The 14,872-nt window shown below is 45.3% G+C and overlaps 1 protein-coding gene across 3 annotated transcripts in view; it reads left to right on the top strand.

Annotated features, from left to right (window-relative positions):
• The window catches only part of cemip2 (cell migration inducing hyaluronidase 2), a 166,173-nt gene that overhangs the window by 112,969 nt on the left and 38,332 nt on the right, over positions 1–14,872 (top strand). For all 3 annotated transcript variants that reach the window (XM_070887505.1, XM_070887497.1, XM_070887515.1), the window contains exons 16-18: positions 641–818; positions 2,833–3,048; positions 4,979–5,187. In XM_070887505.1, the coding sequence (XP_070743606.1) occupies positions 641–818; positions 2,833–3,048; positions 4,979–5,187 (603 nt within the window). The remainder of the gene's footprint in view (positions 1–640; positions 819–2,832; positions 3,049–4,978; positions 5,188–14,872) is intronic.

The raw sequence follows: 14,872 nt of genomic DNA, 5'->3' as shown, positions 1-14,872 counted from the left end.
CGTTGATTGAAGATTTCATCTTTGGTTTTTCTTCCTCTTTTGATATTCTTGGGCTCTCTCTGCACTTACTAACAAATGCAGCTTCCACATTTCTGTTGCAAAACTTATTACCTGTAAACTGTTTTTTATCTCTGCTGCTGCCCGTATCCTAACTCGCACCCAGTCCTGCTCACCCATCACCCCTGTGCTCGCTGACCTACATTGGCTCCCGGTTAAGCAATGCCTTGATTTAAAAATTCTCACCCTTGTTTTAAAATCCCTCCATGGCCTCGCCCCTCCCTATATCTGTAATCTCCAGCCCCACAACCCTCAGAGATCTCTGCGCTCCTCCAATTCTGGCCTCTTGAGCATCCCCGATTCTAATCGCTGCACCATTGGCGGCCGAGCCATCAGCCTAGGCTCTAGCTCTGGAATCGCCTCTCTATCTCTCTTTCCTTTTTTAAGTCGGTCCTTAAAACCCATCTCTTTGACCAAGCTTTTGGTCACCTGTTCTAATATCTCCTTCGGTATCGAACTTTGTTTGATTACGCTGCTGTGAAGCACCTTGGGACATTTTATTACGTTAAAGGTGCTATATAAATCAAGTTGTTGTCCATGTTAGAGAAGTTTTATTTATCCTTTTCTTGTGGCTTTAAAACAGGACTTTCCCCATTCGGGGATTTCAGATTTATGATGGGCCTATTCACGTTACCAAGACAACCTTCCGAAACTATATGGCAACTCCAGTCCGATTCACCAGCGCTGTAGGATTCTTTCTGAAGAACCCATGGCAACTGACTCCCAAGAACAGTTTCTCTCTGGTGAAGTTTGGCAAAGATGTATGTCCATCTTGTTATTTGCTGTAATGTAATATGCATGCATGGTATAAAATTCTTTGGAATATTGGAGAATATTATAACTATTATAAGTCAGATTACTGGACCATAACTTTACTAATAACAACTTGCATTTATATAGCGCCTTTAACATGGTAAAACATCCCAAGGCGCTTCACAGGATCGTTCTCGAACAGAATTTGACACCGAGCCACATAACGAGATATGACAGGTGCTTGATCAAAAAGGTAGGTTTTAGGGAATGTCTTCAAGGAGGAGAGAAAGGCGGAGGGAATTCCAGAGCTTAGGACCTAGGCAGCTGGAGGCATGGCCGCCAGTTGTGGAGCGATGGAAAATGGGGTTACGCAAGAGGCCAGAATTTGAGAAGCACAGAAATCTCGGAGGGTTGTGGGACACATTATGATGATCAGTACTTAATTATTCACACGTAAAGATGTATGAGCTGGGGTGGGGTGTTGTGTGATTGTGCAACTCCCTTTGAATGTTCACTGATTGCCTTGTGGTTTATGAATATGAGAAGCTCCGATTATCATTCTTTTGTGATGGTTGCTACATAAATGCAGTTTGCTTGTTTTTCCACTGTATGCCGTGTTTATTATTTAGATTTTTTTTTGATTCCCTGTTTTCGCTCCTCCTCACCTCTCCGGGAAGGTGCTGATTCAATCCTGGAGTAAAGCATCCATGGACTCCAGCCTCCCTCCAGTACCTCAACCAGGTAGCCATCCTAGATGGTGAGTGTTAGCAGGTCAATCCAGCACGGAGGTCGTTGTCGCTGAGTCTGAATCTGGTTTTTGGTGTGACATTCACGGGCGAACATGTCTTCCAGCTGAAAACCCAGAGAAGGCAGACGGTGGGGAAGTAGGAGGGGGGGGGGTACCTTGGTTAAACGTCTCATCCGAAAGATGGCACCTCTGACAGTGCGACACTCCCTTGCTACTGCACTGGTTATCAGCCTCGATTGTGTGCTCATATCTCTGGAGCAAAGGTTATTCAATAGAGGTGAGGAGTGAACATTGGCAGATGGCTGTTTTAATATAATCCCCCACACCAGTCCTGGGACACAGAAACCAAATGTAGCCCTGCTTTCACCCCTTCCCACGCTATTGGCCAAAATAAGATCAGCTAACTCGGTGTAGACCAAACACCAATCTTGGCATCTTCTATTCTGTGCGGCTCTACTCCACACTGGGCAGTGTATTAACCAACTGGGCATCTACTGGTGCAATTTTGAATGAGAACATGTATGAAATAGCTTTTAGATCATAGAATCATACAGCTCAGAAGGCCCATTTGGCCCATGGTGCTTGTGCCGGCTCTTTTGAAAGTTACAATTGAATCTGCTTCCACCGCCCTTTCAGGCAGCGCATTCCAGATCACAACATGCTGTGTTTTAAAAAAAAAAAAAAAAAAAATTCTCATCTTCCTTCAGGTTCTTTTGCCAATTATCTTAAAGAAAGACGACACCTCCGACAGTGCAGCGCTTCCTCAGTACTCCACTGGAGTGTCAGTCCTAGATTTTGTGCTCAAGTCTCTGGAGTGGCGTTCGAACCCCCAACCTTCTGGTTCAGAGGAGAGAGAGCTACCCACTGAGCCGTGTTTGATGCTCAGATGTGTTGCTTACATCAGTAAGGAAATGGTGGCATAGTGGTTATGTTACTGGACGAGTAACCCAGAGGGCTGGTGGTAGCTGGGGAATTTTAATTCAGTTAATAAAAATGAATCTGGAATAAAAAGCTAGTATCAGTAATGGTGACCATGAAACTACCAGATTGTTGTATTGGGTTCACTAATGTCCTTTAGGGATGGAAATCTGCTGTTTTGGCCTACATGTGACTCCAGACCCACAGCAATGTAGTTGACTGCCCTCTGAAATGGGAAACCACTCAGTTAAGGGCAATTAGGGATGGGCACTAAATGCTGGCTGTGTCAGCAACGTCTATATTCCGTGAATGAATTAAAAAAAAAGTAACATTATGTAATTGTGTTTACTGCTCAGGTGTCCTTGAACGTTTTCTTTGGCAAACCGGGCCTGTGGTTTGAGGGCTGCGATCTCGACGGTGACAAGAATGCCGTGTTCCACGATATCGACGGCTCCGTAACGGGCTACAGGGACACGTACGTGGGCCGCATGGACAACTTCCTGATCCAACATCCCAGCTGCAAGAATGTCACGGCCTGGTTTGGATCAGTTTGCAGTGGAAAGTATGCTCAGGTAAGAAGAAACTGAGGGCAAGAGAAGAATCACTTAAAAAGTATATTTCAAAGCGCATTTCACAACCTCAGGATGCCCCAAAAGCACATGAAGTACCTTTGAAGTGTAGTCACTGTTGTGATGTAGAAAACACAGCAGCCAATTTGCACACAGCGAACTCCCACAAACAGCAATGTGATAATGGCCAGATTATCTGTTCTTTTTTTAGTGATGTTGGTTGAGCGATAAATATGGACCAGGACACCAGAGATAACTCCCCTGCTCTTCTTCGAAATAGTGCCCATTGGATCTTTTACATCCACCTAAGACACAGACAGTGCCTCGGTTTAACGTCTCATCCAAAAGACAGCACATCCAACAGTGCAGCACTCCTTCAGTACTGCACTGGGAGTGTCGGCCTAGATTTTGTGCTCAGGTCTCTGGAGTGAGTCTTGAACCCATGACCTTATGACAAAGAGGCGAGAGTGCTACCCAGTGAGTTAAAGCTATATCTGCTTAGTAGTTAGATCAGATTAGCATATTTGTAGCTTACCAGATATAAGCTGTGCATCTCGAGTCAGATACAGTCACTTGTATTAGGATACAGGGAAATCCTTTTGATTCAACTATTAATGGCTTAACACAGGTGTCTATTCCACAGGATGGCATCTTGCCTTTCCGCAGATTAACAGTTCCAAGGATTTATAAGTGGAATGAGATTCCGCTGCCTTAATGTGTTGCAATATTTTCAACAGATGACAGTTTGATTTATTTTTTTGTTTTTTAAAAACATTAAATCCAGAGAACTGATTGAATAGGCAGGGCACATTTAAAAGATCTCACAGTTCTTGTTTCGACTGATTTATTAACGTAACTAAATTGACTGTTGCGCTCTTTTTCCTATATAGTTATTAAAATCTGGATTGGTTTTGATTTAGAAATCTTGTTGGCGCTGATTCATATTGATTACTTCAATTTTCCCAAATCAAGAACAGCTGAAAGAGTTCCCCAGTGGATTGCATATGGACTCTCCAAGACATAGTGCTTGGTTGATGCAAGACTGAAATATCATGACGGATACCCTTGGGCAAGACGTCTGATCAGATTTAATTGGCGTGCAAAATGCAATAACTTCTGCTTATCAAAGTTACGAATGGGGAATGGGAACCTTTATCCTTTTTGGTCCCCACTGTCGGTATCGGACAGACACAGCATGGCTAGGGGCAGAGTGAAGCTCCCTCTACTTTGCCCCAACAATGTGCCTTAACTCCAACTTTAGAGGAATAACATTATTTCAGTTAGTTACTGACGAAAGTTTTGTGCAGTGAGCTTGTATGTTGAGATTGACTAAGCTCGTGTTTAAGAAGGAAGAAAGACGTGTCTAATATTTATATAGTGCCTTTCACAACCTCAGGACGTCCCGAAGCACTTTACAGCCAATGAAGTACTTTTTAAAGTGTAGTCACTGTTGTAAAACAGGAAACGTGGCAGCTAATTGGCAAACAGCAAGATCCCACAAATAGCAGCAAAGTGACAGTGACCAAATGATCTGTTTTTCAGTGATGTTGGTTGAGGGATAAATATTGGCCCAGGACACCAGGGAGAAATTCTTTGAAATAGTGGCCATGGGATCTTATATGTCCATCCGAGAGGTCAGGCAGGGTCTCGGTTTAACATCTCATCTGAATACTCCATCAGTACTGCACTGTGAGTGAGTATCAGTCTAGATTTTATGCTCAAGTGTCTGGAGTGGGGCTTAAACCCACAACTTTCTGACTCGGGCCCGAGTGCTACCCACTGAGCCACAGCTGACACGTAGCCTAGAGGAAGGACCACTGCATCTTGTGCACATGGAAAAGGACTTGGAATTGATAGGACAATGAGTTAAGCCACTGAAGTACCTGGCCATCGGGTTAATCGCTGTGTAGTGATACTGTAACTGTTGTTCCAGGTTTATATACAGACCCGTCGTCCCCAAAATCTAACCATGACCATTGTAAGAGATGAATACTCCAAACATCCTATGACCCTACGAGGGATCAATCATCGAGCAGATTTCCAGCAATACCAGCCTGTCGTGATGCTCCAGAAAAGCTACACAATTCACTGGAACGGTCGTGCACCAGAGGAAACCTTTCTGTATCTTATAAACTTTAATAAGTAAGCTGTGGTTTGATTCACGTATCTATAGAGAAAGTTTGCAGTTCTAAAATCTCTTAAGTTGCTATATACTATAACAGGGCAAGGACATTTCTAGAAATTGGTCTAATAACTTTTTTTAAATTTCTTTTTTAAAAGTATTTTTTTTTGTAAACATTTGCTTATCGAGGTGAGTGGTAACGCTGGGATATGAAGCACTTTGGGCCAAATCGTGCTGGCCAGCGAGTTCAGGGGATGAAGAGATAAGCCGTGAGTTGTGAATCTCCAGAACTCTCTGGTCACTTTACACTGCTCCTCCGATTACTTCCCACAAACGGTAACGTGCCCTCAACCTTCCGTCATTTTTAAGAACTCGCCGCAGAAAGTTAGGGCTGGTAATTAAGAGCGTAAATACCTTTTTTATGGCACAAAAATTATTATTATTACAATGGCAATCAAGCTCTCAACAGAAAGGGAAACATTTAAACTGTTTGTTCTCATTCCTGCAGGTGGTAAATTCTTTTTTGAGATTTTTAAAAATTAAAATGTTTAATTTTATCTTTTTTTTCCCTTTTTTCCTTTCTGTGTCTCTCTCTCTCTCTCTCTCTTTCAATCCAATCTTTCTTTCCCTCTCTCTTTCTGTTATGAACAGTGACGGACAGGTAAAGACCATCTGATCCATCAAGCCTGTCCCACCTAATTGCGATGCCTTGTCTTTCACAACTTATACACTCCACCCCACCCAAAACTCTGAGACCATGTGATCTCCTGGGAGAGGCAGGACAACGCCAATTTGGGAAAAGAAATCTGGGAAATTCCCCTCTGACCCATCTAGGCGATCAAAACTAGTCCAGGAGATCACTCTGGCCATTAAATTCCCTGCAGTACCTACCTTCTGTCAGAGTTAATCTCCACCGCAGCCAGAAACAAATCCAGCTTTTGTTTGAAGGAGTTCAGTGAATCTACATCCACCACATGAGAGGGCAGCTTGTTCCAGAGGTTGTCTATTTTCTGAAAAGAACCACCTCCTGACATCTAACCCAGATCTAGCCTTATACAACTTAAATTTGTGCCCCCTAGTCCTGCTTAACTTGGGAGTATGACATTATAGCCATTACAGAGACATGGCTGAAAGAGGGGTAGGTTTGGCAGATCAATATTCCTGGTTACAAGATTTTTAGACAAGACAGAGAGCGGGGTGAGAAAGGTGGTGGTGGTGGGGTTCACGGTATTGATTAAAGGACCTGTTACAGCGGTGAGGAGGGATGATATGTTAGCGGGATCATCAAATGAGGCCATATGGGTCAAATTTAAAAATAAAAGGGGTGATCACACTGCTGGGCTTGTATTATAGACCCCCAAACAGTGAGAGGGAGATAGAAGAGCAAGTATGTAGGCAAATTGCTGTTGAGTCCAAAAACCATAGGGCAGTAATAGTAGGGGATTTTAACACTCTTAATATTGATTGGGACAAATATAGTGTGAAGGGTATAGAGGGTGCGGAATTCTTAAAATGCATTCAAGAGAACTTTTTTAATCAGTATATAACAAGCCCAACACAAGAGGGGCGGTTTTGGATTTAGTTTTGGAGAATGAAGCTGGGCAGATTGAAGGGGTATTAGTGGGAGAGCACTTGGGTGCCAGTGATCACAATTCAGTCAGATTCAAGTTAGTTATGGATAAACACAAGGATAGACCTGGAATAAAAGTCCCAAATTGGGGAAAAGCTAACTTTTTGTTAAGTTGAGGAGTGATTTGGCCACAATGGACTGGAAACAGCTACTTGTGGGTAAATCAGTGTCGGAACAGTGGGAGGCATTCAAGGAGGGGATCTGGAAGGCTCAGGTCAAACATGTGCCCTTAAAGAAAAAGTGTGGGAATAACAATTCTAGAGCCCCCTGGATGTCTAGGGACTTACAGGGGAGGATAAAGGAAAAAAGGGACGCTTATGTCATATACCGATGGCTAAATACTGTAGAATCTTTGGAGAAATATAGAAAGTTAAGAGGTAAAATTAAAACGGATATTAGGACTGTAAGAGAGAGCATGAAAAATTATTCACTAGTAAAATTAAGGAAAACCCAAAGATGTTCTATAAATATATTAAGAGCAAGAGGGTAACTAAAGAAAGGGTGGGGCTTATTAGAGACCATGAGGGTAATCTTTGTGTGGAGGCAGAAGATGTTGGTATGCTTCTTAATGAATACTTTGCGTCTGTTTTCACAAAGGAACGGGGCAATGCAAATACTGCTATCAAGGAGGTGTGAAATTCTGGATGAAATAAACATAGTGAGAGAGGAAGTATTAAGGGGTTTAGCAGCTCTGAAAGTAGATAAGTCCCCAGGCCCGGATGACATGCATCCCAGGCTGTTGAGCGATGTAAAAGAGGAAATAGCAGAGGCCTTGACCATCATTTTCCAGTCCTCTTTGGATTTGGACATGGTGCCGGAAGATTGAAGGACTGTTAATGTGGTACCCTTGTTTAAGAAGGGAGAAAGGGATAGGCTGTGTAACTACAGGCCGGTCAGCCTAACCTCAGTGGTGGGAAAATTATTGGAAAATATCCTGAAAGACAGGATAAATCTACATTTGGAAAGGCAAGGATTAATTAAGGACAGTCAGCACGGATATATTAAGGGAAGATTGTGTTTGACTAACCTGATGGAATTTTTTGAAGAGGTAACTAAGAGGGTCGATGAAGGTAGTGCATATAATGTAGTGTATATGGACTTTAGCAAAGCTTTTGATAAGGTCCCACATGGTAGACTGGTCATGAGTGTTAAAGCCCATGGGATCCAGGGCAAAGTGGCAAGTTGGATCCAAAATTGGCTTGGCGATAGGAAGCAAAGGGTAATGGTTGATGGATGTTTTTGTGACTGGAAGGATGTTTCCAGTGGGGTTCCGCAGGGCTCAGTACTGGACCCTTTCTTTTTGTGGTATATAATCAATGATCTAGATTTGAATATTGGGAGTATGATTAAGAAGTTTGCAGATAATACTAAAATTGTCTATGTGGTTGATAATGAAGAGGAAAGTCATGGACTGCAGGAGGATAACAATCTTCTGGTCAGCTGGGCAGAGAAGTGGCAAATGGAATTTAATTCGGAGAAATGTGAGGTAATGCACTTTGGGAGGGCTAATAAGGAAAGGTATACACATTAAGTGGTAGGCCACTTAATAGTGTAGATGAACAAAGGGACCTTGGAGTGCTTGTCCACAGATCCCTGAAAGAAGCAGGCCAGGTGGATAAGGTGGTTAAGAAGACATACGGAATGCTTGCCTTTATTGGCCGAGGCATAGAATACAAGAGCAGGGAGGTTATGCTTAAATTGTATAATACTTTGATTAGGCCACAGCTGGAGTACTGTGTACAGTTCTGGTCACCATATTATAGGAAGGACGTGATTGCGCTAGAGGGTGCAGAGGAGATTTACTAGGATGCTGCCTGGAATGGAGAATCTTAGCTATGACAGCTAGGATAGGCTGAGTTTGTTCTCATTGGAACAGAGGAGGTTGAGAGGAGACCTCATTGAGGTGTACAAAATTTTGAGGGGCCTGGATATAGTGGATAGCAAGGGCCTATTTCCTTTGGTGGAGGGATCAATTACGAGGGGGCATAGTTTTCAGGTGGTTGGTGGAAGGTTCAAAGGGGATTTGATGGGGGGGGCTTCTTCACGCAGAGGGTTGTGCAGGTCTGGAACTTGCTGCCTGGAAGGGTGGTGGATGCAGAAACCCTCACCACATTTAAAAGGTGCTTGGATGGGCACTTAAAATGTCGTAACCTGCAGGGTTATGGACCTAGAGCTGGTAAGTGGGATTAGACTGGATAACCTCTTGTTGGCTGGCGCAGATACGATGGTAAGTACTGCAGGGAATAGAATACGGCCAGGATGGATCGTAGAGGAATTTTCCCAGATTTTCTTTTCCCCAATTGGCCTGGGTTTTTATCTGATTTTTTCCTCTCCCAGGAGATCACATGGCTCCGGTTGGGGTGGTATGTAGAATGTTTCGGTGCAAGGGGTGTCGCAGTTGTGTGAGGCGGACTGGTTGGGCTGGGTGCTCTTTACCTTTCTGCCATTGTTCATAGGTTTATAGGTAACCTTCAGGGCTGCTGACCAAGGCCCGTGTGGCTCTTTGTCGGCCAGCGCAGACGCGATGGGCTGAAATGGCCTCCTTCTGCGCTGTGGATTTCTATGTTTAACCTATTTAGTTGAAATAAATGGTCAGCTGGAACACTGTCTAATCCCTTCATTATCTTATAAACCTCAGTCATATCTTGCCCCCTAAGTCTACGCTGCTCTAAGGTAAAGAGTCCCAACTCTTTTAACCTAACTTAAGCTGCTTTAGACTTTGAATTAGTCTAGTGGCCCTCTTCTGCATCTTTTCCAGAGCCTCAATATCACCCACCATGTGAGGAGACCAAAACTGGGCACAGTATTCTAAGTGTGCCTGACTAAGGTCTTGTACAAGGACAAAACAGTACGCCTCGTTTTATACTCAATTGTCCTATGGATACACCCCAACACCCTATTTGCTCTAGCTATCGCTGCACGGCATTGCTCATGTACCTTTAAGGATGTATGCACTAGAATACCCAAATCTCTTTCTAGCTCCACCATCTTTAATGCCTTTCCCTGGAGGGTGTATGAATGTTGACCATTTGCCCTGCCCACATGCATAACACTGCACCTATCTAAATTATACATCATGTTCTAGTCATGAGCCCAGCCTCCCAACACATTAAGATCTGCTTGAATCAGACGAGCCTCTTCTACAGTTCTGGCACTCGCACAGATTTGGTATCATCTGCAAATTTGCAAATTGTGCCGCCAACCCTTGAATCCAGATCATTAATAAAAATAGTAAAAAGCAACGGGTCCCAACACTGATCCCTGCAGGACACCACTGGTGACCGGTCTCCAAACCGATCCAAATCCATCTATAACTACTCTTTGCCTGCATCCTGCCAGCCAGTTCTGTATCCAGCTCAATATATTTCTACTAATAGCAAAGGCCCCGATCTTATAGAGAAGCCTCTTGTGCGGTACCTTGTCAAAGCTTTTTGGAAATCTAAGTAGACAATGTCTACTGGGCTTCTCTCATCCACCAACTTTGTAACTTCTTCAAAAAATACAATTAAATTTGTGAGACATGACCTTTTTTTTTATGAAGCCATATTTGGTGTCCCGAATATGTCCCACCCTATCTAAGTATTCATACATTGCTACCCTTATGATTCTTTCAAGCATCTTCCCTATTACTGATGTTAAACTGATGGGCCTATAGTTACCCGGGTCTACCTTGTCTCCTTTTTTAAAAATGGGAACTATATTAGCCTCCTAATCTGTAGGAACCATTCCAGAGTGCAGTGAGCTATTAAAAATACAGGCCCGGGGCTCGCACAGCACATGGCCCATCTCTCGGAGGATCCGCGGGTGGATATCATCCGGCCCTGCTGTTCTTATCTATTTTTAAGTTCTTGATTCTTTCTAAAACAATATGCTTATCTATGTTAATGTTACTGATAGTAAAACTAGTATCATTGAGCTCAATTTTCCCAATGCCGTTTTTTGGCGTACTGCAAGAGTTACGTCCGGTTTTTTTGGGCCCCGACTACTCCAAAAAAATAACTAGCAAGTTTCCCTGTTCTGTTTTTTGAAATCGGCGCAGCGCAGCCTGTCCTTTAGCTTCAAGGGGTGGAGCCTAAAGTCTGTGCCAAAAAAAAACGATGCCCCCCCCCCTTCTGTGCGAAAAAAAGAAAGTTTTTGACATGACTGCTATGGACACGCATGCCCAGTACAGCTCCCGGTCTGCATTCGCCATTCTCAAAGAGCCAGTTGTGTGTGAGAACTTTAATTCTCAGTGGAAAAATAGGAGCTGCAATACAAGATGCGACGTGGTGCAAGGACCAAGAATTTCTTACAGGATGAAGTGGAGGCACTAGTTACTGTAATCGAGGCCAGATGGCACGAGCTGGACACCAGCAGAGGTCACATAAAAGTTTCACCAAAAGAAATGAAGAAATGCTGGAACCAACTTACAGAAGATTGCAAAAAGAAGTGGCAGGACCTACGTCAAGTAGTGTAAGTAATATTTTCATTTATTCAATGGAATTGCAATTGTAAATGTGACCATCTGTATATGTACCACCCAGCAGAAAGGCACCCTCTCTAAAAAGTTATATTTTCATCTTTGCAGAGGAAGGTGACACACAATAAAACGGAAAGAACTCAAACAGGAGGAGGCCCGTCAAATCTGCACCCACTGACACCCTTGGGAGAGAGGGTACTGCTTTGATGGGTCCTGCCTGGAGAAAAGCAACCACCACTGCACAAGCTGGGCCCACACTCGAGGGAGAGGGTAAGTCCTGCAAATTCCACAGTCTGGCTTTGCTAAATGTTAAATACTGTGTGGGCTAACCATGCTTCGGTTCATGGGGCTGTCTCCTTCAGCTACGCTTCGGTTAATGCAATGTGCTATCATTCATCGTGGTCCTTCAAATCAGCCTGCTGCCTGGTCTGTGCTGTGTGAGTCTACTCATGTCACCCACCCTGCCCCCTCCTCTGCTGCTAAACATTTGTCTGTTCTGTTATATTTTGCAGAACTTGAGGCCAACCCTGATGAGGCTGAAGCCGTTGCAGAAGAAGATTCAGACGCGGACGAGCCTGAAGAGGAGAACATCTTCCAATCCCACCTTCCAGACCAAGAGCATGGTGTGAGGGGGAGGTGATGGATGAAGCCCACACTGTTGTACTCACTCTGGGGAGGTGCAGGTGCTGCCCATTGAGATGCCAAGCCCTTTCCTGAGTGGTACAAGTGCTGGGACATTCCATGGTTTCTCACAATCCGAGGCTGGGGATTCCAGTGGGGTGCAGCGAGGCACACCCAGGGCCCCACTGTCCGAGGCTGCAGGTCCCAGTGGGGTGCAGCGAGCCACACCCAGGGCCCCACTGTCCGAGGCTGCGGATCCCAGTGGGATGCAGCGAGGCACACCCAGGGTGAGGAGGGGAAGAAGAGCTCGACAGCGCTCTCCTGCGGTGCAGGATGTAACAGATGTGGTTCAGATTATGTCATTGAGTGCGGAGAGCATTGACCTTACCCAATCACTCCTGGACACCATTAGTGGGGTGGGTAATGAGGTATCGGGACTGTCGGGAGAAGTAACAACACTCTCTCGAGAAATGGGAACACTTTCCAGGAACATGAGGGAGGGAATGTCGCAGGTAGCTGATGCGCTGTCAGTGAACATGAGGAAGGGAATGTTGTAGATAGTTAAAACACTGTTGGTCAACATGAGGGAGGGAATGTTGGAGTCAGCTGCTGCAATAAGGGAACACGCCCAGATGCTGCGCCCATTGACAGAATCAACTGCCACTCCCACTCCCTTTCCCCAGACCAAACCGGGCCTTCCACATTACTGCCTGCCCCCCCCCCCCCCCCAAGAAGTGCGCTTTATTCGAAAGAATAAGCTTGGTACCAACCCGAGAAACGCTGCGCTACCACCTGCGGGCAGGGTTGGACTCAACAAGACTAAGCGCAGCAGGCAGTCTTCAAATAAGGTGGAGGAGAGATGGGTGCAGCCTTTCTTTGCTGCTGTTGTTACTGTTCCACATCCGGACCGGGGTCAAACAGGGTTGTGTCATCGCCCCAACCCTCTTCTCAATCTTCCTCGCTGCAATGCTCCACCTCACAGTCAACAAGCTCCCCGCTGGAGTGGAACTAAACTACAGAACCAGTGGGAACCTGTTCAACCTTCGTCGACTCCAGGCCAGGTCCAAGACCACCCCAACCTCTGTCATTGAGCTGCAGTATGTGGACGATGCCTGCGTCTGTGCACATTCAGAGGTTGAACTCCAAGTAATAGTCAACGTATTTAGTGAGGCATACGAAAGCATGGGTCTTACGCTAAACATCCGTAAGACAAAGGTCCTCCAGCCCCCGCCCCCCACCCAGTCAAGTTCAACGGCGCGGCCCTGGACAACGTGGATCATTTCCCATACCTCGGGAGCCTCTTATAAACGCGAGAAGACATTGACGACGAGATTTAACACCGCCTCCAGTGGCCAGCGCAGCCTTTGACTGCCTGAGGAAATGAGTGTTCGAAGATCAGGCCCTCAAATCCACCACCAAGCTCATGGTCTACAGGGCTGTAGTAATACCCACCTTCTGTATGGCTCAGAGACATGGACCATATACAATAGACACCTCAAATTGCTGGAGAAATACCACCAACGATGCCTCCACAAGATCCTACATATCCCCTGGGAGGACAGACGTACCAACGTTAGCGTCCTCGACCAGGCCAACATCCCCAGCATTGAAGCACTGACCACACTGGGCAGGCCACATTGTTCACATGCCAGACACGAGGCTCCAAAAGCAAGCGCTCTACTCGGAACTCTTTCACGGCAAGCGAGCCAAAGGTGGGCAGAGGAAATGTACAAGGACACCCTCAAAGCCTCTCTGATAAAATGCAACATCCCCACTGACACCTGGGAGTCCTTGGCCAAAGACCGCCCTAAGTGGAGGAAGTGAATCCGGGAGAGCGCTGAGCACCTCGAGTCTCATCGCCGAGAGTATACAGAAATCAAGCGCAGGCAGCGGAAAGAGCGTGTGGCAAACCAGTCCCACCCACCCCTTCCCTCAACGACTATCTGTCCCACCTGTGACAGGGACTGTGGTTCTCGTATTGGACTGTTCAGCCACCTAAGGACTCACTTTTAGAGTGGAAACAAGTCTTCCTCGATTCCGAGGGACTGCCTATGATGATGATGATGATTGTATTACTGTTGTAACTGTTCTCAACTTAAAGGTTTATTGTCAGTTATGTAAATTTATAAGTTTAAAAGTTTGTAAGTGATCTTAAAGTTTATAAGTGATCTTAACTGAAAACTTTAAAGTTTGATACAAGAATATTTTTTATTAAAGTTAAGTTAAGTACAAACAAGTGTGTGTTAAACTTTTGAATAAAATATATTTTAAATTATAACTGAATCATTTCCATTATTTGTTCCATTAACACAACACAACATTACAGAACAGGTCCAAACAGTAAACATCGTCCATTTGGAATAGTTGTCGCTGAGCCTTCAGGCAGCAAAGCGTTCACGGATGAGCTGCTGGTGCAAGGCTCAAACAATCGTTAAAGGGGCACGACGGCCCGCCCCTCCCCCCCCCCCCCCCTCCCCTCCCTCCGCCATCGTGCTCCGGGTTCAGTTAGTTGCATGGCTTTCTCGTCCTCCTCCTCATCATCAGCTACTCTCACCTCAGGTGGGTCTTCTACTACCAGCTGTTGTTGCCTCATGATGGCTAAGTTATGCAGCATGCAGCACACAACAGTGAACTGACCGACAATCTCAGGGGAGTACAGCAAGTAGCCTCCGGAATGGTCCAGGCATCGGAAATGCTGTTTCAAGATGCCAATGGTCCTCTTTATTATGCTGTGCGTTGCAATGTGCGACATGTTGTATTCCCAGTCAGCTTCCATGTGTAGGGGCGTCATGAGCCAGGTGGCGAGGCCGTACCCTTTGTCTCCCGGCAGCCAGCTCTGCCCTTCTGGCTGCTGCTCAAACATGGCAGATATATCGCTCTCGCATAGGATGAACGCATCATGGGTGCTCCCAGGGTATCTCGCATCAACTGACATGATGCAATGCATGATGTCACACACGAGGTGCACATTAATGGAGTGGAAGCCTTTTCTGTT

Source organism: Pristiophorus japonicus, chromosome 1 (assembly GCF_044704955.1).
Source record: "Pristiophorus japonicus isolate sPriJap1 chromosome 1, sPriJap1.hap1, whole genome shotgun sequence".
Lineage (NCBI taxonomy): Eukaryota > Metazoa > Chordata > Chondrichthyes > Pristiophoridae > Pristiophorus > Pristiophorus japonicus.
The sequence above is the reverse complement of the archived record's forward strand: the minus strand, read 5'-3'. Positions and strand labels throughout refer to the sequence as shown.